The sequence below is a fragment of the Diachasma alloeum genome, unplaced genomic scaffold, assembly GCF_001412515.2.
Source record: "Diachasma alloeum isolate Michigan unplaced genomic scaffold, Dall2.0 Dall_scaffold_00681, whole genome shotgun sequence".
NCBI lineage: Eukaryota > Metazoa > Arthropoda > Insecta > Hymenoptera > Braconidae > Diachasma > Diachasma alloeum.
The window spans coordinates 685414-709909 of NW_021680813.1; the positions used below are offsets into that span (position 1 = coordinate 685414).

At 37.9% G+C, this 24496-nt stretch overlaps 2 protein-coding genes across 5 annotated transcripts in view; one reads left to right on the forward strand and one right to left on the reverse strand.

Moving 5' to 3' along the window:
• The first annotated feature begins 1369 nt into the window (after nt 1-1369).
• Nucleotides 1370-6606, forward strand: LOC107044156 (calmodulin-interacting protein 111). 4 transcript variants are annotated; one of them, XM_015265940.2, is made up of 3 exons: nt 1370-1641; nt 2420-4459; nt 5248-6606. In XM_015265940.2, exons 2-3 carry the CDS (start codon nt 2435-2437, stop codon nt 5578-5580), a joined length of 2358 nt encoding a protein of 785 aa, XP_015121426.1. In that variant the 5' UTR covers nt 1370-1641; nt 2420-2434; the 3' UTR covers nt 5581-6606. The 4 variants fall into 4 exon arrangements, with proteins under 4 accessions (XP_015121426.1, XP_015121425.1, XP_015121427.1 ...); XM_015265939.2 differs by having other exon boundaries at nt 1370-1632; XM_015265941.2 differs by having other exon boundaries at nt 1370-1579.
• Nucleotides 5589-24496, reverse strand: part of LOC107044154 — a 20455-nt gene continuing 1547 nt past the window's right edge. The window contains exons 2-9 of the mRNA XM_015265938.2: nt 20102-20339; nt 17946-19102; nt 16348-16829; nt 16151-16263; nt 12827-12952; nt 12625-12738; nt 8562-8731; nt 5589-8167 (exon numbers count right to left, since the gene is read on the reverse strand). Coding sequence (XP_015121424.1) covers nt 6704-8167; nt 8562-8731; nt 12625-12738; nt 12827-12952; nt 16151-16263; nt 16348-16829; nt 17946-19102; nt 20102-20339 — 3864 coding nt within the window. The 3' untranslated portion in view covers nt 5589-6703. The remainder of the gene's footprint in view (nt 8168-8561; nt 8732-12624; nt 12739-12826; nt 12953-16150; nt 16264-16347; nt 16830-17945; nt 19103-20101; nt 20340-24496) is intronic.

A 24496-nucleotide genomic window follows, 5' to 3' on the forward strand; every position in this document is an offset into this window, starting at 1 on the left:
AACTGGGCTCCTCTTTTCCACCTGGCCCTCATGACCCTTTAGCACTTAAAAGCGTTTCGTTATTTGACGCGTTTTTCCGGTTCGACCGTCATACGACGGCTCAACCCTTATTTTTAATCTCGGAGACTTCATACAATAAAAAACCTGATGACAAAATTGTCATGTTCAATCCATCTTTGGGAATAATAGTATATTGTGCATCAAGGGCGGAAGTCATGTTTTCCCGCCCGAGGTGCACATGCTATTTTTTAACACACCTGCAAAGAATAGTATATTTCTAACCTAGGGAGGGAAAATAAAGGATCCTCAGCCGCCAGTGCAATTACCTCGCCTTCGGCTCGGCTGGTAATTGCACTGCCGGCTGAGGATCCTTCATTTTCCCTTCCTAGATTAGAAATATACTATTCTTTGCAGGTGTGTTAAAAAATAGCATGTGCACCTCGGGCGGGAAAACATGATTTTCCGTTCTTGATGCTGATGAGCGGGAGGAAAGTGAGTACTTTCCACCCAAGGGCGGTATGTACTCACTTTCCTCCCGCTCATCACAAAGCAAAGTACGAACTTTCCGTGCAGGTGTATGAATAGTATATTTCTCACCTAGGGAGGGAATATAAAGGATCCTCAGCCGCCAGTGCAATTACCTCGCCTTCGGCTCGGCTGGTAATTGCACTGGCGGCTGAGGATCCCTTATTTTCCCTCCCTAGGTTAGAAATATACTATATAGTAGTTTGCATGAAATAGTTACTAATAAAGGATCCTGAAAGAGGAAAAAGAAAAAAAAGAATAGAATGAGTTTCAAACCCACATCTACCGCGTATCAGTTGGTTCGCACAGCTACGCGCTAAACTTCCATTTGTGATTTATATTTTGGATGGAAAGCGGCATATATTCATTTACACCATTTGATTCCTGTGGCTTCACTCATCCATTGGAACCCGCCAGATTACGCTTTATGAGTTTTCTGATGGTTTCCTACACGAATCATAATTTTCATCACGCTGTGACGAAAAGTTCACTTTTCGTTACAGCGTGATGAAAAATATGGTTCGTAACTCGTAAAAAAATGTTTTTTAGCTCGTAGGATTATATCACTCGCCTTCGGCTCGTGATATAAACCTCCCACTCGCCAAAAAACACTTTTTTGCACTCGTTACGAAATACACTATTATTTTATACCTGAAAAACCTAAAATAAGCAGCCGGAGTGGACCTGCCAAGGTTTCGCCTCCCCAACTCCTTTTTACCGATGGTCGACCGTGGCGCCATCCCTCCCATGAGGTCGTAATTGCCCTACCCTGAGGTCGCCTAAACCCTGAGATCTGAGCCAATCTGAGCCTCTATTTCTTCTTTGGTAGAGTGTACGATTTTTTTTCTGCTTTAGGCTGTGGTCGACATAAGAGCATCAATTATTTTGTTTACGAGTAAACACAGTTGGATAGCCGTCGAGAATCAACAACCCATCGTTAGACGCGCGTAAAATTTAATTTCACGTAACGCTAGTCAATCCATTGGACCTCTCTGTGACGTTAGTGAGACACTAAAAAGAGCGCGCTTGCTGACGGGTTAAAGTTCAAAGTGAGGTAGAGGTTATGTTTTTTGGAGCTCCCGACATAATAAAAAGTGAATAAATAACGTAAGAAGGGTAGAAAAATTTTTCAGAACGTTATAGTTCACCTTTCAGATGTATATAAATCATTCGAATCACCATCAGATCAATGTGCCCTAACGTTTTAATTGTAAATTTTAACCCTTTCCTGGCACTGAGGCGAATTCTACTTATGAGTATATTCGGAATTCGATAAATACATTTCTTCAATGATTTTTAAGGCTGCTTCCTCAGCTTTTCTGATGGAGTTGTTCTGTTCTCAATCGGTATTTTTTTTTCTACGATGAGAACAATGAATTACTTCTCAAATTATAATATGAAACAATGAATACGAACCAATTGGAAAGTATCAGATCAATTATTCCCATCTTTTTCAGTATAATATTATTTCCATCGTGACTGATTTCAGAAGAAAATGTTAAGAGATATACATATATATAGAGTGACGTCAGTACCCTGTTTACAAATTCCAGGCAGATATAGAATTAAAAAGTCCAGAATTCCACGGTACAAAAATTACTAAATTCCGATACATCCGAATCAAAACAAAACAGACATTGTTGCGAGACTTTCAAATGGTGGACATTAGAATTTTTCAATACTTCAACCAATTACATTGCGATTGACTACCGCCATGATTGAAAACGATGATGCAGTTGTCAGTGGGACTCGATATGATAATTAACATCGCTCTTCATGCTGATTAAATTATCGCTAATATTTTCACAACAACAATAACAACAAATTCAGAAAATTAAATATTTAGCCCTACTTTCACAAGCATCCCTAATTGATTTCATGATGCAATTAACAGGAAATAAATGTAACGATGTCATCAACACCAAAGAAAGGAAATCCATGGGTGACTTGTGGCAAATGCAGCGCCATAATCTCTCAGAGAGATACAGCTGTTCACGAAAGCAATTGTCCTCCCTCGGAGTTGTCCTGCGCCCATAGTTACATTCTAAACACAACTTTACACAGTACTTTGGAAACTTACACTATGCAAGAACCACCAAAAAATATATCCGTGCGAGACACCCACGATATGGTATTCATGTCCCAATCAGCCCTTCAATTATGCGACATAGCGATTGGGGATAGAGTCATTTTAACATCTGAAGTTGGGGCAATCGTTAAGAAAGCTTGGCCAATAAACGATAAATCATTAACGACTGTTTCCCTTACAAAAAACACCATCGAAACATCGAGAATGAAAGGACGTGTGAAAGTGAAAAAATTTGATTGCACTCTTCCTTCAGCCAAAGAGATAGTCATTGAGTTAATAGGGAAAATATCAAAACTCAAAGTAACAACAGATCTACAAGTTCTAGTAAAAAACCATAACGAAAGGAAACCTCTCTGCGTTGGCACTAGAATAGGTTTTCCATACTATGGGAAAACTCTGACATTCAAGGTAAAAAAAATAGTTGGAGATAAAGAAACTATTGAAAGCATTGAAGACGCTTTTGATCAAATTAGTATCAATGAAAAAACTCCAACATTCTTCGAACCTTTGTACAGCACAAAATGGTCGATAATTGGAGATGAACGTTCGAAAGTAAATAGAAAAACGGGAACGGAGGTAACCTCGGAAGATATCGGAGGGTATCAGGAACTAATGGAAGAATTGAAAGACATGCTAGACATCATTTTTAGAAAATCTAAGACTATAAAAAATTTAAAAATCAGTAAAGGAATTCTTTTGTATGGGACTGAAGGTGTTGGAAAAACTGCAATCACTTCAGCTCTCTTCTCACATTATAACATCAACGTTTTCCCCATAAACTCCAGTGACGTTATGACTCAGTCTGCAGGTAAACTCGAAGCCTATATTACTGAAATATTTTCAGAGGCAAAAGCACAAATTCCAAGCGTGATTTTAATTGAAGACCTAGATGTTTTATGTCCCAAGAAAATGGTGAGTGGATCAGAGAATGAAAAACGTCTTACGGCGACTTTCATCAACGAATTTAATATCCTACAGAGGAGTGATGTGGCTACTCTGGTATGGAGCACGACTTCAAAGCCCGATTTTATTAATCCCTCTTTGAGAAGACCAGGGCGGATTGATCGGGAGTTTGAAGTACCTGCACCAACCCCTCAAATGCGAAAAGAGATAATTTATAAATTATTAACGAAATTTCCTCATTCTTTAACTCAAAAAGATACTGATGAAATTGCGTTTGTCACTCACGGATTTGTTGGTGCTGATTTGAATTCCTTGTGCTCTAGGGCAGCTATGAATGCTATAAAACGTCATGAAAGTTTGTCAGATCCAGAGGACGACATTAAAATGACGCTAGCCGACTTCAATTACGCTTTATCTCAAATAAAACCCTCGGCAATGAAAGAGGTGCTGGTAGAGATTCCGAATGTCTCGTGGTCCGATATTGGAGGACAGAAAGATTTGAAGTTGAAGCTTCAGCAGGCGGTAGAATGGCCCCTGAAGCATCCAGAGGCTTTCTCAAGACTAGGAATAACACCTCCAAGGGGTTTGTTGATGTTTGGTCCCCCTGGATGCTCAAAAACTATGGTTGCCAGGGCTCTTGCAACAGAAAGTAAATTGAACTTTATTAATATTAAAGGACCTGAGTTGTTTTCGAAGTGGGTGGGAGAGTCCGAGAGGGCTGTGAGGGAGGTATTTAGGAAAGCAAGGCAAGTTGCTCCTTCTATAATTTTTATTGATGAAATCGATGCACTCGGAGGAGAGAGGAGCAGCGGGACTGGTAGTGCTGGTAATCAGGTGCAAGAACGAGTACTAGCACAGTTATTGACTGAGCTGGATGGTGTCACTGCTCTGGGAAATGTTACGCTTGTTGCTGCTACCAATCGACCTGACAGAATTGATAAAGTATGATTGATTAATTTTTGTCTCTTTATTTGAGTACAGTAAACAAGTGATGACAAGTGATGAGCTCTAAGAAAAAAGGAGTAGTTTTTCACAAAATATGCCCAAAAATCTTTTAAAAAGCATTTCCTAACTTAAAGGGCCTATCGTTCTATGAAATTCTTGGGTTTACTTTCGCAAATAACATAAAATCGTATCGACATACATCATAATAACAAGAAGCTGGTTACACTGCGAAAAAAAATATTTTTGCCAAATATCCATTCATTTGAGAGAAGTATTTATTTTTTCAATACCGTATTTCTCCAGCCGAATCATTTCCGATTTCCTTTGCCGACTCTAGTTTCCGTAAAATGCATAAAAATTTGCGGAATGTTATCAATATTACTGAAGTATAATCCAACGTAACGACAAATTGGGCCCTTTTCATGTGCACGGCCGCAAATATTTACTCATTACATGATCATCTTGGAAATGAGTATTTGAAAGGAAAATGGAACAAGATGTTGACAATAGTTACAAAAATTTTTTTACTGCGTTCATCGCTCAGATAGTTAAGCAAATAACCATTAGGATGAGTGGTGAACATAAAATCGTCACCATTTATTAAAAAAATCCTGTTATCCAATCATTTTATTTTTTGAAACAGGAAAGACTTGTGATAATTTTCTTGTATAATTTAATTATGAACAAAATAACTCAATTGCCGCTTCACCTCTCATATTTTATTACTTAACTACTGATTATTCCCTTTCTCTGGCCCCTCTATATAAATATCATAATTTTTACAGGCACTTCTCCGACCTGGACGTCTTGACAGAATAGTATATGTGCCCTTGCCAGATTACGAAACTCGGTTAGAAATATTCAAAATTAAATGTCGCAGAATGCCGATTGATGAGGACGTAAATATCCCAGATTTGGTTGATCTCACTGAGGGTTATTCTGGTGCTGAAGTTCAGGCAATTTGCCACGAGGCTGCCCTCAAAGCACTCGAAGAAAATTTAAATGCCTCCTCAGTTTCAAAACAGCACTTCAAGGCTGCATTATCCAGTGTGAAACCTAGAACGCCTCGAGCACTCGTGGAGATGTACGAGGAATACGTGAATAGAATTGAAAATTAGAAAAAAAATAATCGTAACATGAATTTTTGTTTATTTTCCCAAGGAGATTATATTACACTGAATTATTCAACATGTACACGAGAAAACACACTCCTCGAGCCCATAATACTTTTATTTGTTTTCTCACTAACTTCTAAATTTCCATAGCATTCACTTTAAATTATCCTTTAAATTTACTTTTAAATCTTCAATGATTCTTTTCATATTCTAGTATCGTTAATCACGTGTAAAAAAGGAACTCATTGAGTTCCCAGAACGCCAATTACATTTTTTTATCATATATTAAGTCTGTATTAACATGGAGTGACAAATAGGAATTCTAACATTATCAATCACATGAATTTATTCTTGTTCCATGAATGATTGAAATTGAAATCAGAGACTGGTACAAAAAAAATTGAATATGACGGAATCAATTCATGAATACACAATCATATATATATATGTACAGGGAAGTTCATTTTTTAAACTAAACACACCATGATAATCATTAACATCAAATATTTACAAACATGATAAAAAAATAAAATATTTTTATAAGGAAGAAAAAATGCAATTTTTTTTCTGAGAAAATCATCTTTTTTGGTCATTAGAACACCATATTTTTCGTTAAAATATAACTTTCTAGTCGCCCTTGTCTTCTCTCAAATCGCCCCAAAAGAAACAAGACAAACAAGCACTCATTTTTACACACAAACTCCCAGTGAACACACATTGATCACACGATAAATAATAAATTAACTTGGTAATTGTAACCAGTAATTCGGTCATAGATCATCAACACATAAAAAAGAGAGAGTAGAGAGATTGCAGGATTCAAATTAGTATTTAAGTAAAAGGAGATGAGTAAAATTCACTGCAAATTTACGCCGGTGATGAATAATTTAAAAAATCCTCCATATTTCCAAGTCATCAAAAAATGACATATCTGTTTTTTACTACTTTGCTGAAATAATTTTGATTTCTCACAAAAATATCTCGAGTTGAACATTGGTTTTTCCATCAGAAAAAAAAAACCTACACTATCCTCTCGTTCTGTCATTCAGCCCAGAGAACTGGATTATCTGGATTATTACCCTTCTCAGAAGTTTAGTGAGAATTTGACCCGACGTTTACTTTTATTTCACTCGACAGGATTGCTCCATGCAAACTCCATGGCTAGACGGGGGATATCAGTGCTAGCTGAGGACTCATCCTCACTGCTTGTGGCGGAAGTCTCTTCGGAAATCATGGCTTCTCCTCCTGCTTCTTGAGGTCTAGGCCCAGTTGTTTGCTGATCATTAACAACACTGACAGGTGTCTGATCTCCCGGAGAGGCTGAAGGATCACTCCTGGGCCTCCTCCTTACTGGAACCGGTGTAGAATTGTAAGAAGGAGTCCAACCATCTTCCCGCATGGCATCTGAAGTAGAAACACTTTTGGATCTCGCTCTGATATCCAAAGATTTTCGTGGAGCTCTCCTCAAGGAATTCTGCCTCGAAACCGTTGGTGTGTTATCCTTATTAGGTAAAGGATCAGACGACTCATCAATCTCCAACGTCCACGACACAGAGTCCCCCTTCTGCACCATAAACTTTATCATTGACGAAGACGTTGGATTCTTCTCTGGAGTGATTGAATGATCAATGTGCTCAGGGCCCAGAGACCTCGATAATCTATCAGGAGTTGCTAACTGATTCGCCAAAACACTTACAACTTCATTCTTCTGTCTCAATCTCCATTGGAGCTCCTCATTTCTCTGTGTGAGTCGTTTGTTGTGCTTGGAGACCTCGTGAAATGAACCCAGCAGAATTTCATTCTGATGGGATAGAGTTCGTTCGTAAGACTCTTTGCTCTGCAGTTGGGCCTTCAGATCTTCACACCTGGCTTCGAGGGATTCCACTTTTTGTTCAAGTGTATCTTTACCCTCGACGTCACGTCGTAGTATCTCAATCTCACTCCTCATTGAAGCGTTTTCCTGACTTCGTAGCTCTAAAACTGACCTTAAAGACCAAACTTCTGCATGGAGGCTTGAAGACTGATCACTACTAGTCTCTAAATTGATTAAATTGTTTGATTTTCTAGACTCTTCGAGCTCAGTCTCAAGGCTCTGAATTTTCAATTGCTTATCTTTCAGTTTTTTCATCAATAAATCATTCTCGTGTTTGAGCTTCCCGTTCACCCGTTGTTTCATTATTAAAATTGGCTTGATGCAGGATTTTAAAGACTCTAACTCTCGTTTAACAGAGTCATCTGCGAGGAATGGGGGTGACAATTCTTGGGAAGTCTCCTGGACATTTTCCTTGGCCAACTTCTGCTCGAGCTCTAACAAGTGCTCCGATCTGAGTTGTTCGAGGGCGATCTCGTGCTGCTTTATTAATTCGTTGAGAGAGGCTTTCAAACGCGCTTCGAAGGCAACTCGCTCTTGATGCAGGGCATTCTCGAGGATGGAGATTCGTTCAGTGTATTTGGTTTCTAAGTCTACTCGAAGATTGTTCAGGGCTTTTAAATGATTTTCACGCTCTAAGGTGAGCGTCTCCTGTAGAGTTGTTTTTGCTGCGCTGGAGTCACACAGCGATTGTTGTACTTTGTTTGAATACTCCTCGTTCTGAAAAGATGCAAATGATATTAGGAATTTTCTTCGATACGAATCGATGAGTTGATGAATTGGACAGTGTATATTATTGTAAAAAGGCTTACAAAAAAATGTCAAGAGATAAATTCACTTCAGTTCAATTCAATTTCTTTTTACCACTTTCTATAGAGAAAGACCTTTTGAAGAAAATTTTCTTGTGTACGTAAAAGATACAGTCTCTATGTTGACTATTAAAGTTTTTATATAATTGTCCAAACCAAATTCGTGGATTATTTGATGGGGGAACTTTAGAGCCATTGGTCAACACTGTTCTAGGACATCTTTTGAAGTACAAAAATATTCTCCGACATTGTCCTCTTGAGGACAGTGTGAATCAATGAATAAACTGAAAAGATAAACAACTCACTTGTCTCACTAAATACTGAATGGTCAAACAGAGAGCATCAAGAGCATTCTCCGTTCTTTTAATCCTAAATGACTCATCCACACAATTAGTCTGGGTCGCCTGTTGACGAGTATCAATAGAAATCCTCGCTGAAGTAGGTGTACTGGAATTAGATTCTCTCCTCACTGAATCTGAAATCAACAGTACCGGCGCCATCACTATTCCACTCTCAAAAGTCTCCTCAACGCAGGAATTATTGACAACACAAGTGAACTTAACGAATGCGTCGTCCTGCACGTCGACTCGATGACTGGTAAACAGTCAAGGTACTCGATACTTTCGTACCTAACGGTCCTTTGGCTATTGGCCAATCGTAGTGACAGTATACCTGGCGAATCGCCCGTAGGCACCCTAGGCGTACGCTATTTAATGAGGGGGAGGTATAGCGCAGTGACAATCGAAACGGCATTATTTCCAGTTGCCCTTTTGACAGATGCAGGTAAGAGATGCAGAGAATAATCAACAGATTGATCTCATGAATAATGACAAACAACCTGGGGTCGACGTAGTAATCAACACATTGAGCACAATGGAACTTTTCACATTTTTCTGGAGAGAATTAAATTGTTCTACGTCTGTTGTGCGAATGGGTAGAAATTCATTTAACATGCAACTGTCATCTACGCTTATATTAGTACATGGGATTTAACAACCGGACGTGCCAATTCTCAGCGGACCGTCTGCCCTCCGCAGTATTATGTATTTAATCAAGGTCATCAAATTTTCTATTTTCATCAGCATAAATTTGCGACGATGAATTCAAAGTAAATTGTCAGCGAAATTGATTCATATTTTTTATTTACTAACGGATGTGGTTCAATGATGTGTGTAATTCACTGTAACACTTCACTAAATTACTTCAGAGACCACGTTCGAGTTTATAGTTTGGAATCAAGTTTAAGGCAAAAAGTAGGGCATGTTATCTACCAATCGACAAAGGAATTTGAGGGCATTATTAAATGATCAAGATATGACGACACGTTGTGTTTCAGACATTTCAAGATCGTCCTAACACGACGCATACACCTCGACTGAATTAGCTCGAAGCACACGTCGTTCGCGCAGTTATTTCCCCACCACTCTTTTGTTCAGTCAAAAACAGTTGCTGATGTTCATTAGTAACAGGTTTCTTCCATCAGAAAAATTCCCCGATGATAAACTTCTCATAATGTTAGAAATGAGAAATTAATAAATTTCTACTGTTTTTTTAATATATGATTTTTTCATCTAGTTTTCTTCTCACAAATCAACAAATCACAGGGGAAATTTTTTTGATTTGCATCATAAAAGGAAAAGCATGAAGGCATTTGCAGATTATTTTGTGAATGAATGTCGGAGTGAAAATGCTCTCAGAGAAGTTTATTGAGCAATTATTTTTCCCGGAAAAGTATAGGGAATTGAAAATTTTTCCGTCTTCGTTGGGGGATTCTATTGATTATTTTTCCCAATCGGATTGTTGACCAATTAGAGTGGAGTATTTGAGGGTACCTGACAGTGTTATTTCAGATATTTCCTGCTAGCTTTTGAAAATTTCACAGTAGCTCTTCATTTTTTGACTCATTTCAGAACGAATCTTGTACTTGACAGTCTGCGGAAATCCGGTTATTTTATTAACATAATTTGTTCAAATCTTCCCTAATTTACCTCCTGATGTTGTCTACTGCACTCTGATTGGGAAAAATAATCCAACAGATACCCCTCGAGCTTCAAAATTAATCGGGTATTTTTCGTAACCTCTCCTGCAAATCAATGATCGCGCAAGCGCTCGGGAAATACCCGATAATTTTGAAGCTCTTGTCAATTTTATAATCTTTATAATCGACTCCCACTGTTAAAGAAAAAATCCTAATTAAGAGAGATTAAGGCCTTTTTTTCTATATTATCTACCTCTTAATAAACGAAACATGCCGATTGAAAGGGATAAAGGCCCGTAAAACCTGGAAGTTGGACGCCCTCAAAAAACATAGAACAGAATATTTTGAAGCTCTTGGGGTATTACTACTGATCATTTCCTTCGTACTAATTTCGATCAGTCAGAGTGCAATATTCGGGGTCAGTTCGTGACACTGTCACATCTATCTCATTTTTATTATATATATCCCCCGGTGGAGTTTCGGCCAATAGGAGGGCGGAATTTAATGTAACGTGATACATGCTACACGGTTTTAAATGGTTGAAATTCGATAAAAACATGGCACGTCACTATGGAATAATAAACAACATGAAAGGCGAAAGGGTAGGCTGCATGTACTAGAGATTGAACTAAAATACCATCCATCATTGAACGAAATTTCGATGGCAGAGAGATAATCCTCCGAATACCCTTTCGGCTTCAAAATAAATCGGGTATTTCCCCCATACTTCTCTGTGAACAATCGTGTCAAGCAAACCAAATGTAGACCTAGGATAAACACGTCACTTTCTGAACGGGGTTTAGTTTCTGAACGATTTCAACTTGCATTGAATACTCCGTAAATAAAATGAAAATTGTACTGATTATTTCACCTTTTAATAATATTACTCGTGTATAATAATGTCACCAATTATTTGTTCTATTGATCGACATTTCATTAATAAAAAAAATATAGCCCAGTCGTGCAGAAATTAGGGGTTTCGGCCGCGTTCAACTATTTCTTAATCTAATTACTCTTAGTTTTGATATTTTCACTTCAAACAATTTTTTTCTGCTCATTAAAACATTCTTGAAGGTATGAAAGCTATCATATCGCCATTTAGGTGATTCTTTTATTTTAGATCCTGCCACGAAATTCGAATTTTCCTTAACCGTCCAGCAATTGGCCTATTCACCATACTTCGAAATTTTCAAAAGCAAATTCTCTGCATCTGCGAGAGTGTTGGAGAAAAGTCGCAGTAACTTGTCATGTTTGAAATTCCCGAAATGAAGCAGTCTGATACACTCGATCACTGCACTCTGATAAGCCGAAATCCGAGAGAAAGGAATACTCAATAAATGGGGAAAAACAAATAGCATTTATAATCAAATTCTCTAGGGAATGTGGGTGGATTTTCGATTGCATTTCTTTCTACGTCCGAACCTAACATTGTTTAAGCCAATTAAAGGAATATTTTCAAAGTAATGTGCGCAAAGATTTCCAATTTGTCTCATATTATATCACTTTCCTTCATAAATTATTCCAGTAATGGATAATGTTAAAAGCAATCTATTGCAGAAGATTATGTTGTCCATAAAAAGGTGTTATTATAATTTTCCTTAGAATTGCTCAGTTTTTCAATAGTAAGTTGTAAATTAATTATTAGAAATATTGATTAAGGGGGGACTACTACGAGTTTGGAAAGTCGCCGACCATTGAAATGAGATTTCTCACGCATTGAAAATCGATTATATATGTCTAAAAATGAATAATTAGCGTAAAAAAATTAATTATTCATTGTTCGTTTGCCCCGCAGACGCTTAAAATGTTCAAAATAGTCCAGCGTCTCCAATTTTTGAGCTACAAAGTTTTTTTTTTCAAAATTTTTTAAAAAATGTGGACAATAACAATTACGAATTATTTTTTTGAAATTCGACTCCTACACAGTTAATTTTGTTTTGTTTTATATAAAAATTTGAGTCATTCATGTAAAATAGTCACAAAAATTATCCTCAAAATATTTAATATTTTCGATTCTTTCAGAATCATTTTTCGGGCCTTTTTACTTGAATGGTGCAATTTTTTATTTGAAAAATAACGACATTTGCTGTGTAGGAGTTGAATTTCAAAAAAACTAATTCGTAATTGTTAAATTGGAGGTTCTGGACAATTTTTAACATTTTAAGCGTTTGCGCGGTAAACGAACAATAAACAATGTTTTTTGCACTTATTATTCGTTTTTAAACATACATAATCAATCTTCAATGTATGAGAAATCTCATTCCAATAGCCCGTGACTTTCAAAACTCATAGTAGTCTCCCATTGAATATGTCAATTCAATTTCCCAACAGTGACAAATCAGAGTTGCAAACATTTTTGATTTTTTTCTTTTTCTCTCTAATGAGTTTACCTTTTGTGGCGGATGCGGGTGTTGATGCAACTTGTTTCAGAGAGTGAACAATTCCATTGTTTGGCGTTGAACGTCGTGACAATGTCGACTTGCGAATCGGTGCCGGGCTCTTTTCTGTTACATCGAAGTAATTGAATTTTATGAATAGAGAGAATTGTGGGTCGAGAATAATGTCAAGATATTTAGCTGACTGCTGGTTTACCCAGATTGAGCGGCGATAAGTCAAGTGTACCGGCCTTTTTGGCATCGTTACTGGGGGCGCGAGACTTGAGACTCGCCCGACCATTGACGGTTCTTCGTTGCTGCGTCGCTGCTGTTATGGATCGTTCTGTAAAATTATAAATTATCTTTGGTAATTTTTATAGAGAGAACAAACGACTGGATTAAATGAGGATTGTTTTATAGATGACTTTGAGCTGTTAGGATCGGTTGGAGGGCCCCTTCAGTTCTGAGCAAAATATTCGATTGCAATGGCCAAGTTCAACAGCAGTTCATTTGTATATTTGTGTATTTGACGATATTTTCAGCCAAAGAAATACTCTGGAAATAACATGGTGCATTTTGTTTACCAATTGCAATTTTTTTTCTATTTACAGGACAGTAATCAATGAAACTCAAGTTACAAAAATTTTGGCATCATCTTGAATGCTGAAATCATTCCATTCTAATGGGGGTGAACTGCCCAGTGTTCGAACGAAGAAAACTCGTCAAATACCAATGATCGAACGACCAAGATTCAATGATATGAGAAATTTTCACCAGGTCTCATTGAATTCATGAATATTATTCATTATTCATATTGGTTTTTAAAAAGGACAAAAGTCCGATTTCACTGCATTGAACATTTGTTCTACGATAAATATATAAATTAGTTCAATCACTAGACGAGTTCGAACACTGGTGCGTTTACCCTACACTGAGAGAAAAACAAACACGTTCTGAAACAAGTCTTGTTTGGGCCAACAAAATTGCTAGTTAAAAATTGCCAAAAAAGAATTTGTTTAGTTCGAATTTGAAAGTCTCAAACATGAATAATTGCTCTGCTTTCGACCGCAACCAAATATTTGGCTCCAGAGACGGATAATTCACATCAGATGGTGCCTTTTCAGGATAAAACCATTCCACATAGAGAAAAATTCATCAACAAATATTTTGTCCCTAAGTTACAAGAGTGCTATCATATAATCATGATTGTGTCATTTAAGGGTTCATTTCTTATCTGTGATTATTAGATATCCGAAATCAAAACCTACTATCTCCTCTTTCGCATAAAACAAACATTTTTCGGAAGCAAAATACGTATGGGAGTATCGAGTAACGAACGAGTAGTGCTAGAAATTACATTTCTTGCGTGTACAGAGAATGCAATTTTTTTTGAACTACTAGATCTATTTTTGCGATAAAAATTTGTCACCTCGGCGCACTCTCTGCATGTTTGGCGCAAAAAAAATACTTTTTTGATAATTTTCGAAAAACTATTTTCTTGGCACAAGTAAGACTTGTTCGAGAACTTTGTTGTTTTTCTCTCAGTGTAATAAGTTCCTCATTCATTCATCAAACAGTGTATTTCCATATGAGTGCGGAAAAGTGTTTTTTAACAGGTAGGAGGCTTTATCCCCAATATTGGAAGACTTTTTGACAATCACGAATTCCCGGAAACTTATTCCCAAACTTTCTCATATATTTTGGATAGAAAAGAATCCATTACCTCCGTAAGTACCTCGTTTGAAGCTTCCAAATCCTATTTTCGATTCCCTTACTAGGTCAGCGCGAACCGGCGCAGCCCTGCCCTTGGAGCCCTGCTGCCCCATGATGACAGCCCCCAACACAACCACAGCAATAATCACAATGAAAATTACCGTAATTTTGCCTCTCAATTGTATAACAAACTAACGAACGATAAATCCAATTACTCCGCCTGTAATGAGCCAAACTGAGAGAACCCTGTCTAAACGATAGCCATCGCCTTGACCATGAAAGCCTGCACTGAGCCAATGCCCGTAGTTTCATCGATGCCTACATCGTACATTTTTGCCCTTGGTGACTATTCCGAGACGAAATTCCACTACAGGTATTTGAGCGGCCAATCACCCTGCTGCCTCACAAATTAGTGAGGTAGCATGGCACGCTTTTACCCCCATTTCCCCTCCTAATCCACTACCGCAACACATCCATGAATTATTAAACACCCTCACGTACATCACGTACATTACTATGATAACTTGTAAATAATTATCATATTTTTTTGTTTCCACAGCCTCAGTTTAAGAAGATGAATCTACACGTCTGATTAGCACAATATGCTCAATCCTTGCGAGATTACAGAGTTATAGGTGAGTTGAAAGCCTCCAGAATGATTCTCTTCCCATCGACCTTGAATCAAACACGTGGCTGCCAGGTGCTACACCTGTCTGCCTTTTACATCGAGTGGATGTTATCCAAGTGGGGGGAACATTGCGAATAGCCAGGAGGCAAGGTAAGGCAACGGTAAAGGGTCTAGCGGTGAGAGCGACGCGGTTCCCGAGGCGGCCGAGGAGCCAACGGGATAGAACCTCGAGGAATACACAATGCCGGAAATAAACGGCTATATGCCGTTGACCCGCTGACGCGCGTCCAGAAGCTCTAGTTTTGCTCCACTCTTTTCACTGATTCATGTTGATATTTTCAGTATCCAAAACTGGAACACGTCTATTATTAATATCAAGACAAACGATTCGTAGGGACAATTTTTAGTCGAAATTTCATGTCACTGATCGTAGGATTGAGAGAAAATGAAATGCTAAGGAATCGATACGTTTGTGAATTCGTGAAGATTTCGATGAAGGAAATGGTGATTGACATGCACTTTGCTGTTGATTAAACCGGACGTACCACCGGGGGTGACCCGAATAGAAAACGCGGGGATACTGAACCTACGGAGATGCAGACAACTGAGAGGCAGTCAGGCAGCCTGGCGCATGCCGCTATGCGTGTTATATGTATACGTATATAAAAGTTTAACGAGTCGAGGGATTACGAGGGTCTCCGAACGAGGCCGAGAAATAACTTGAAAGTCCAAGCGAGTGGTTCATGTACACATCGACAAGGTATGAATACAGCTTTTCAGGGGGAATTATTAACGCGAAACGCCAGGGTGATCAGTTTTTTGACGTCTCTTTCGTTCAATTGAATTCATTCAATTGGAATTGATGAATCAATTAATCCAGTGATTAAGTTCAATTATACAGAACCAATGTATTAGCTAATTATTTTGCAAATGTCTTCAAAATGAAAAGATTCAGATAATTTAATCAAAAGTTTCTTTTCATAAATCTATCCCGAAATATTAATAAAATAATTAATATGAAGTTTTCAAACTTCATCTCTTTTATGATTTTATTATAGAAATTATGGTAGTGATGAAAACCGTTAGAAGGAATCATCAGAGGGCCTTTTCTATAGAAAAATTTTCTAGATACATGTTCTGTCAAAGCCACCCAGTTTTTAGATAATTATAATCACCTAGTGCATTATTAAGGTTACTTACTGGAGACTGTTTCCTTGCTGAGTCCACTACTCAGATCGCTCATTGAACTGCGGACGGAACTACGCGCAGTTTCTTGAATGGGGGAATTTATACCCTGACGCCCTCGGAATCGCCTGCAAAAAATATTTTTTTCTTCCATTAAAAAAATCTATTTAAAAAATTGTATTTTCATGATTTGAATCTATTTCTTTGTTGACCTTTTGTCTTTTGTGGCTTTCGCATTGTTGTTTGCATCACCTGGTGACCGTTTGGTAGAAGCAATTGTTCCCACTGATGGTGAAGATATTGGTTGAGTACTTGATGTGGGAACAGATGATGTAAGGCTTTCCATAAATCGGGACTTGACTTCCTTGCGTTGTGGCCTTAATCGTTGCTCCGATTTACCCGCTTCGATCTTACTCATCACTGCGTCCCAATGACCGTTTTTACGATTTCTTGTGGCGCGCCTTGTTTCTTTCAGTAAATCCTCCTTAGTTGTTGATTCAATCATCGCCTTTATCTTTGATTCTACATTCTTCTTTGGCATCTTGTATTTTTTTAAGGGAGAGGGTTCCACTTTTCCCTGGATTTTTGTGATACTACGATTGGTATCTACAGTCGTTTCTACATGAATGACTGTGACCTCGTGTCCACCTGAAGAGTTGGAATCACTCGTTGTATCCAGTGGATTTTTCGGAACCTGTTGAGAATTCATTGAGATTTAGAAATCACGAGAAAAACAATGGATATTTACTACAAGTAAAATTATTGCGAATAAAATAAAGAAGTTTTAAGTTAAACATGCCAATTTTGTTAACTTTGAATATATCCCGAAGATTGAGCAGTGATTGTAGTAAATAATGTCATTGAGAAAGCGCAATGAAAAAGATTTCTCTAAATGGAAGACGTAATTTGCAATGACTTTTAGATTTTTACATTTTATCAACCATTTATGAGACTTTTCGTATCATTAATAAATCCGTGATGAATGAAAATTCATTGAACGAGCCGTGACAATGCAGTAGCGCAGCGGTAAAACGGTTTAAGTTGACTCGGCTCTCATCTGAGTTTTTGAGGAATATCTCCGAATCTGACTGAGATAACGAAATTTTTGTAATGACCTTTTTGCTTCCGAATGGAAGCCGCCTTGTAATCATGATTTTTTTCGATTTCTTAATTTTCGGCGGAAATGCCTAGAAATGTCACGAAACGTGAAGAAATGATATTTTTAAAAAATGTCTGTATGTGTGTGCACATTTATGTCCGGTTGTCCAGAACTGTCCCTTTAGTTCGAGAACGATGAACGCAAAGACGCTGAAATTCTGGCTGCTGATTGGTACACGGAGAGAAATGCTCAGTAAAAATTACGGAACTCTCAGTTCGCTCATCGATTCGGAAAATTTAAGGGACGGTATCGTAATTTTTCACAGGCGCTTGAGATAAAAATTACGGAACGCTCTGGAAAATTTCCGTAACGGTTCCGTAAAATTTCCTACAATTATATTTCACTACAATTATATTTCATCGATTAGAAAAATATATCTTGAAATATTTATCCTCAGAATATCTATCTTATAAGCGAAATGGTCATCTTTTATCCACTACTCAAATGAATAATTTGAAAACAATATTTTGTGGCATTCAGAAATGATTTGAACTCCTATCTTTTGAACAAATCCTTGCATTTCTTAGATTAGGAAAGTCATTCTCACTCTAGTAACTAACTATAACTATTGATCTCAAAAGCTGTTGAATTACAAAATGCTTCTCTCTTCCTTGAATCGTTCGATAGGAGAAACGCGTTGATAAAAATTACCTGCAAAAAATCCATAATAACCGCGGGCATATCCGTCTTGAGAATGGGGGTCAACTGGACGTTCTGTGACACTTGCGTGTCAGCAGTATCTGCAGTATCCGGTGTATTGGCAGTATCCGGCGTTTGATCCCCGCTCACCTGCTCGTCCCCATTGAACCTTTCATCCTGTCGTTTATCAAGATCAGAATAAATCCCGCTGGAATCCATCTCCTCTCCCGCAAAACTTGGGCAGCGTCTCCGAGCGTCAGCGGGTGCGCAAAATAGAGTGCCATCAATGACTTGGGCCCGACGATCGCCTCGGCCCATATCTTCGTGGGCATCAGCATCGCTCTCTGTGAAAAAGTCTGAATCCGTCATTGGATCTTGCAGACGACAAGCCTGACAGGAAGCAGGTAGATTGCCAGATAAACTGCCAGGATTCACTCCAGGTGGATCCGGGCCTCGACTCGCAGGCCGAGAATTCTCACCGTCCCCTTGATAACCAGCCTCAAGACTCGTGATACTTGTAACAGAAGTGACAAAACTCATGGGGAGTGACGCCGCTGACGTCACCGATGTCACTGCAGACGCAACACTCGTTACGACAATTGAAGAAACCACTTGTTGATCGATATAAACCCCCTCGCCTAATTTCTCACTCTCCGGGGGTTTAGGATCGAGTGGAAGCTCTTCGAGCGATGGCGAACGCTCACAAAGCAAAACGTTTGCCTCTCGATTATCTCCAAATTGTATGTCTGTTGGCCTTGATCTTTGCGAAGAAGAAGTCGTTGTTGCTGCTGGCACGCCACGTGAACCGGTGAGATTCTCACACGAGGGCGTGCGAGAACATCCGAGGGCCACTGTAAAATCCGTCATCTGATCCGGCGTGAGAATCCCGAGGCTCTCGTCGTGCTCAAATGAATTTTGTTTGTTTAGAGAGAGATACTGGTGAGTTGACAAGCTACCGTTGATGTTAGTGGTATTGATATCGTTGAGAGTACCTCCGAGGGTTGTCTCCACTAAACAGCTGTTGCCAATATCCTCCAGCATAGTCAATTGGCCATGAAACGAGCCGAAAAGTTCATCCTCTTGGCGGTCAAACGAGACCTCCTGCTGGAGGGATTCACTCTTGAGATTCCAGATTGGTGACGCTGCATGTGGAATCCGTCCTAATTCTCCTGGGAAAGAACAATCAATTAAATGACAGTTAAATTCAACTTTCTTTTTTGATAACTTCAGTAGGAAGGAGTTTAGCGATATTTCGGTAATAGTTTACATTGAGAGAAAATCGTCTTGTCTTTAAACGACGTATTGTTCGAAAATGAGTCCTTGAATGATATATTTTATCTGACGATTCTGATCGACGATCTGACGATTTCTCAATGGAAGGAAGTAATGTGAGTGCAAAAACATCAACAATTGACACGAAAATCTTTCCTCCAATGTACATCTAACGCAAAACTAAGGTTTCTACTAGGCCAATAGTACTCAGAAACCTCTCAACATAATTACTGTGTATGATAAGTACAGCGGGATGCACTTATGTAGGAATAACAATCAAAAGAAAAAGCTGTAACGCATTAAGGATTAACGAAGATTCAACTTTTGGCAGGTTTTAATCAGATTGTTGGATTGCATACAGACAAACCTAGACGTGAATTACGTTTATAAAGACGTAAATTACATTTATCAAAGCGTAAAGTCCGTTTATCAAAAATACGAAAAAATCATCGTAATGGACGGCAACTTTGAGCGTAATTTACGAATACGAAATCGTAAATGACGTTTATGTAATCGTAATTTAAGACGATTTTGAGCGTAATTTACGATTGCGAAATCGTAAATTACATTTATAAAATCGTAATTTACGACGATTTGAAGCGTAATTTACGCTTCAACTTCAAGCGTAAAATCCGCTTTAGAAAGCGTAAAAGACGACTTTTTAAACGTGATTTACGTTTAGGTTTTCCTGTGTGTGTTCATCAAATATTTCCTGAAAAAAGATTAGACATCTTGGAGAAATATATCAATCGACTTTTCTTGTAAGCGATTTTCTAAACCAAAAAGACCATGTCAGGTATTTCTCACATTATCTGCATGATTTTTCCCGACTTATCATCGAGTTTCAATCATTCCAATAGATTTTGAGAAAATACAGGAATTTCACTATTATTTACCTCCACCAGGCGTAGAATACGCACAAGGCACCCCAGAAAATCTTCCCCTGGGTGTCTTCAACCCAATATCTTCATGAATGTCTGAAGGGAAGAAGCATCCTGACGCTAAAATTGTAGATCTCCTCGAATTTCCACCAATACTAGTCCCAGTATTCTTCAGAGGCGATATTATTTTAGGTTTTGGCAGAAATGATGGTCTTGACGCTCGTGAAACGGGAATTCTACTTTCACTAGCGTTCTGCAGACAAAAAAAAACAAAATTATTAAATAAATTAATTGGAATCGATTCAACTTGACTTCACTAACGAGTTTTTCAGTGAATAGGTGGTCATATCCAGTTGGCCTTGTATTTACACAACTCCATCGAGAGTAGGAACTCCACTAGATAGGAGTCAAGTCCAGGGCTTTCCCCATGTAGCAACGACCGATCGTCAGTACATTTTAACGCATTAATTTGTCGGTGGAAAGCGCGTGCGCGTCAGCCACCTAATTTTCTTACCCACTCCAATTGAGCCTCACTGTACGTACATAAAGATCGTCATTGTATGAAATAACGTGCAATGAGATTAAATCCCAAGACCTGGGGGGAATGCTGGCCCCATCATGATAGCAGATCTTTCGCATGATACTTCACAACATAACAGACATTATACTCAGACTCTGTGAATATATGCAGCAGCAAGGACACAGTACTATTTAATTCTTGCTGCTTATGTCATTAGCATCAGCGTCGATCTTCTTGAGACTCTTTGGTATTCTCTTTAAATATGTCAATTGGTTATTTATTTCCCCACGAACAAAGAAAAATATAATCACCGGTACGAAATAGCGTCATCATATTGAAGTCAATCAATCGTTATCTAATGATTCTAGCGGCGGCGATTAATTCCAAGACTGAATGACAAGTGGATCTCCCGCTTTTTCTGCTCCCTCTTTCTTTCTCTCGTTCTCTCTCTCTCTCTCTCTCTCTCTCTCTCTCTCTCTCTCTCTCACTCTCTCTCTCTCTCTCTCTCTCTCTCTCTCTGGTATAAATTAACACGAATTTCATTCAATTGCAGATGCGTAATTCGTGCTAATTCAATCCGCCTACCTAACGTTATTTCTTCGTAACTCCGTTACATTCTATCTCCTCACTTATACACATTGAAGTTCTGTAGTGAGCTGGAAAAGAGGCGATAAGTCAAGAATTTAAGGGCAGGTAAGGTTTGAGAGAATTCATCATAAGTTATTTCTTGTCACTTTTTTTTGTTAAAACAAACTTTTTTCTATATTCTCCACCGAATTCAGGCCGAGCCAAATTCACGTGATATAGTATATGTTGGGTTTAAAGACAATTACATGGGGAAATTCATTTTAAAAAAAGTTTCTTTCAGACAACGGTCTCTTAGAATTAATTACTCTCATGTTAAATACGTAACCGATTATATTCGTAAATTCAGTAGCGAAGCGGTAAACCGGGTTAAGTCGATTTTGACTTTTGATCAATTTTTAATGAATATCTCGGAATCTAATAGAGATAGCAAAATTTTTCTCATGACCTTTTTTATAACCCTCAATTGGCTTCCCAAAAAAGATCTTGACAAAAAATTTTGTACCTGTTTTAGACTCCGAGATATTCGTCAAAAACTGGCCAATAGTCCAAATCGAATATTTCTGTAATATCTGCGTAAGGGGAGACTACTATGAGTTTTACAATTCGTGGTTTCATTGAAGATCGAATATATACATATATAAAAACGAGTAATTAGTGCAAAAAAATTGTTTATTCTTCGTTTCCCCCATTTGAGCTACTAAGGTTTTTTTTTCAAATTTTTTGAAAAAATGTATGCAATAACAATTACGAATTATTTTTTTGAAATTCAACTCCTATACAGCTAATTTCGTTATTTTTTAAATAAAAAATTAGACCATTCATGTAAAATAGATCGAAAAATGTTTCTGAAAGAATCGAGAATATATTTCAAATATTTTAAGGATAATTTTTCCGCCTATTTTACATGAATGGCGCAAATGTTTATATTAAACAAAATGAAAATAGCTGTGTAGGGGTTGAATTTCGAAACACTAAAACGTAACTGTTATTGTACACATTTTTTCAAAAATTTTCAAAAAAACCCCTGTAGCTCAACAATTGGAGACCCTGGATTATTTTCAACATTTTAAGCGTCTTCGGGGTAAACGAACAACAAAGAATTAATTATTTGCACTAATTATTCGTTTTTAGTTCATCAGCGCACCAGAAATTTCACTTCAATAGCCCGCGATTTTGAAAATTCATAGTCTCTCCTTAATTGTCTTCTTACCCAAAATTCTCGTATTTGAACTAACTAGTTTCTGGCATATTTCAATTAATTTCTTACATTTCAAGTAGAATTTATTAATCATGGAAAGAACACGAAGAGAACTACGGTGTTCATCATCTTGCTTGCAACGGTCGTTTAACTCGCCCCGTTTAATTTATTTCAATAACGCAGAGAGACATCGAAAATGATTCAATCCATATTGTTTTATTACTGCAACGAATTTCTGTCCGGCTACGCTTAGTGAACAAGGCGCAACCACACCAGACCGATGATTATCCGTATGAAATGGTAAAATACACGGTTTTTGATTGGACTCATGTACCCGTAGATCCGCACATGCCGCGCATAAGTGTACGTGCTCTCTTCAGTATTATATTTCTCAAACTATGTAATTAAGCCTCATAAGGTTGATAAATACTTCGTAAAATCGAGGAAATGTTCATAAGCTTATGAAGCAATTTCTTTTACAATGGAATTCGTGACGCTTTCTCAGGAATTCCAATTCTTATTGTGTGCTGATATTCTCTATTATATTGATGCCACGCAATGGCGGTCTAGTCGCTTTAATACGCGTCAAGAGGTGCACACGGCTATGTATAAACTCTACTCTGTCCTATGTTTTACTTACGTATTTGCCACTTACCGACTTCAAGTGACGTATCTATTACGTATTTCCAATAATGTCATAATAACCACATTAAAACAGTTGTAACATTATGTTATTTCATATTAAGTTCAATCGATGAAACAATTGGAGAACAATAATAATGAGACCCTTTTACAATAAAAGAAAACTAGTGAAACTAATGACTACGTAAATGAATAAACAGTTTAACCAAAACGCTTGCCTTATGTAAGATCCTCTTTTCTTCATTATTCTGACTTTGTCAGTTGAACTTCGAATAGAATAAAGTAAAATTAAATAAACAACGTAGACTGAAAATATATTTAATTCACTTATTTACAGTATATCACTTCTGATATACTTTCTTGTTCACAGAAGAAGAAATATCGGAGCTAGTTGGTTTTTTATTTAGGTAAAAAAAAGGGGGGAAACGTTAACCGCGTGACCGATGCGCTACACCGCTCAGTACTGATTCCCACCGATTTTGTATTCTCTACATCAGTCGGTCTCTTGTCCAAGCGGCCACAAACTGAGGTCGGCCTTCGGTCACTACTGTACGCACCACGACAACTGAACGACTGCGGCTACGCTTGCAGTAACGTTTAAACGCGGCATGTGCGTTTTCTTCGGAGTTACTATTTGACATGTTAGATAGTGGATCCCCAACGCATATATACTGATTAACGTCGTTGTCGTTTTGAAATGCCAGCTAAAAAGTGGGTATGTGTATGGAGCCACGTTAATAGTACGTGCGTAACCGGTGCCACTGTACGGACACTTCCGCAATGCTCCATCGATTTTTTTTTGTCATCGTTTGCTTCTCGGGTCGAGTCTCTATGCACTGTGTCGTGTCAAAAACTGCAAGTTCCATTGACACATTTCAATTGTGTAGGAAAAATAATGAATCTTAGACAAAAATCCTGTTACATGTTCATTTATCTCGAGGACTCTCCCGGGGATGAGGAAATTTTCCATGAAAAAGGGCCGGTTTGTTCTTATTCCTTTCCCTGTAAAGGTCCGTTTTATAAACGGAGACTTTGGCAAATGGACCGTTTATTAAATTTGGGTTTTTCAGAATTAGGGGTTTTCACCTGCTTTTCCCTATACCACAGCTATTCCCACCTCAAACCTTATGTTTTCACCCAACCCATACTCTTAAAGGTTCATATGAGTAAAAGCCCGATGGCTGAAACCATGTAAAGTAGCCGTAAGTTAACAATGTACACTTTGCCGCCTTGTTGTATCATTGACGTTAATAAAAATCTTGAAAAGTTAAAGAACCGTTTGTTGAACGAAGTTAGAGTAAAAAGTCCATGAACAAACCGGCCCAAAAAACTTTCTCACTATTCCTTCTATATTATTATTCTTTACAAAGATAACTCAATCCACAAAATAATATACATTTTTATTTATTCATAATGCACTCTTGTGGCACAGCCACAGTACATGGGGGGGGGGGGGGGGAAA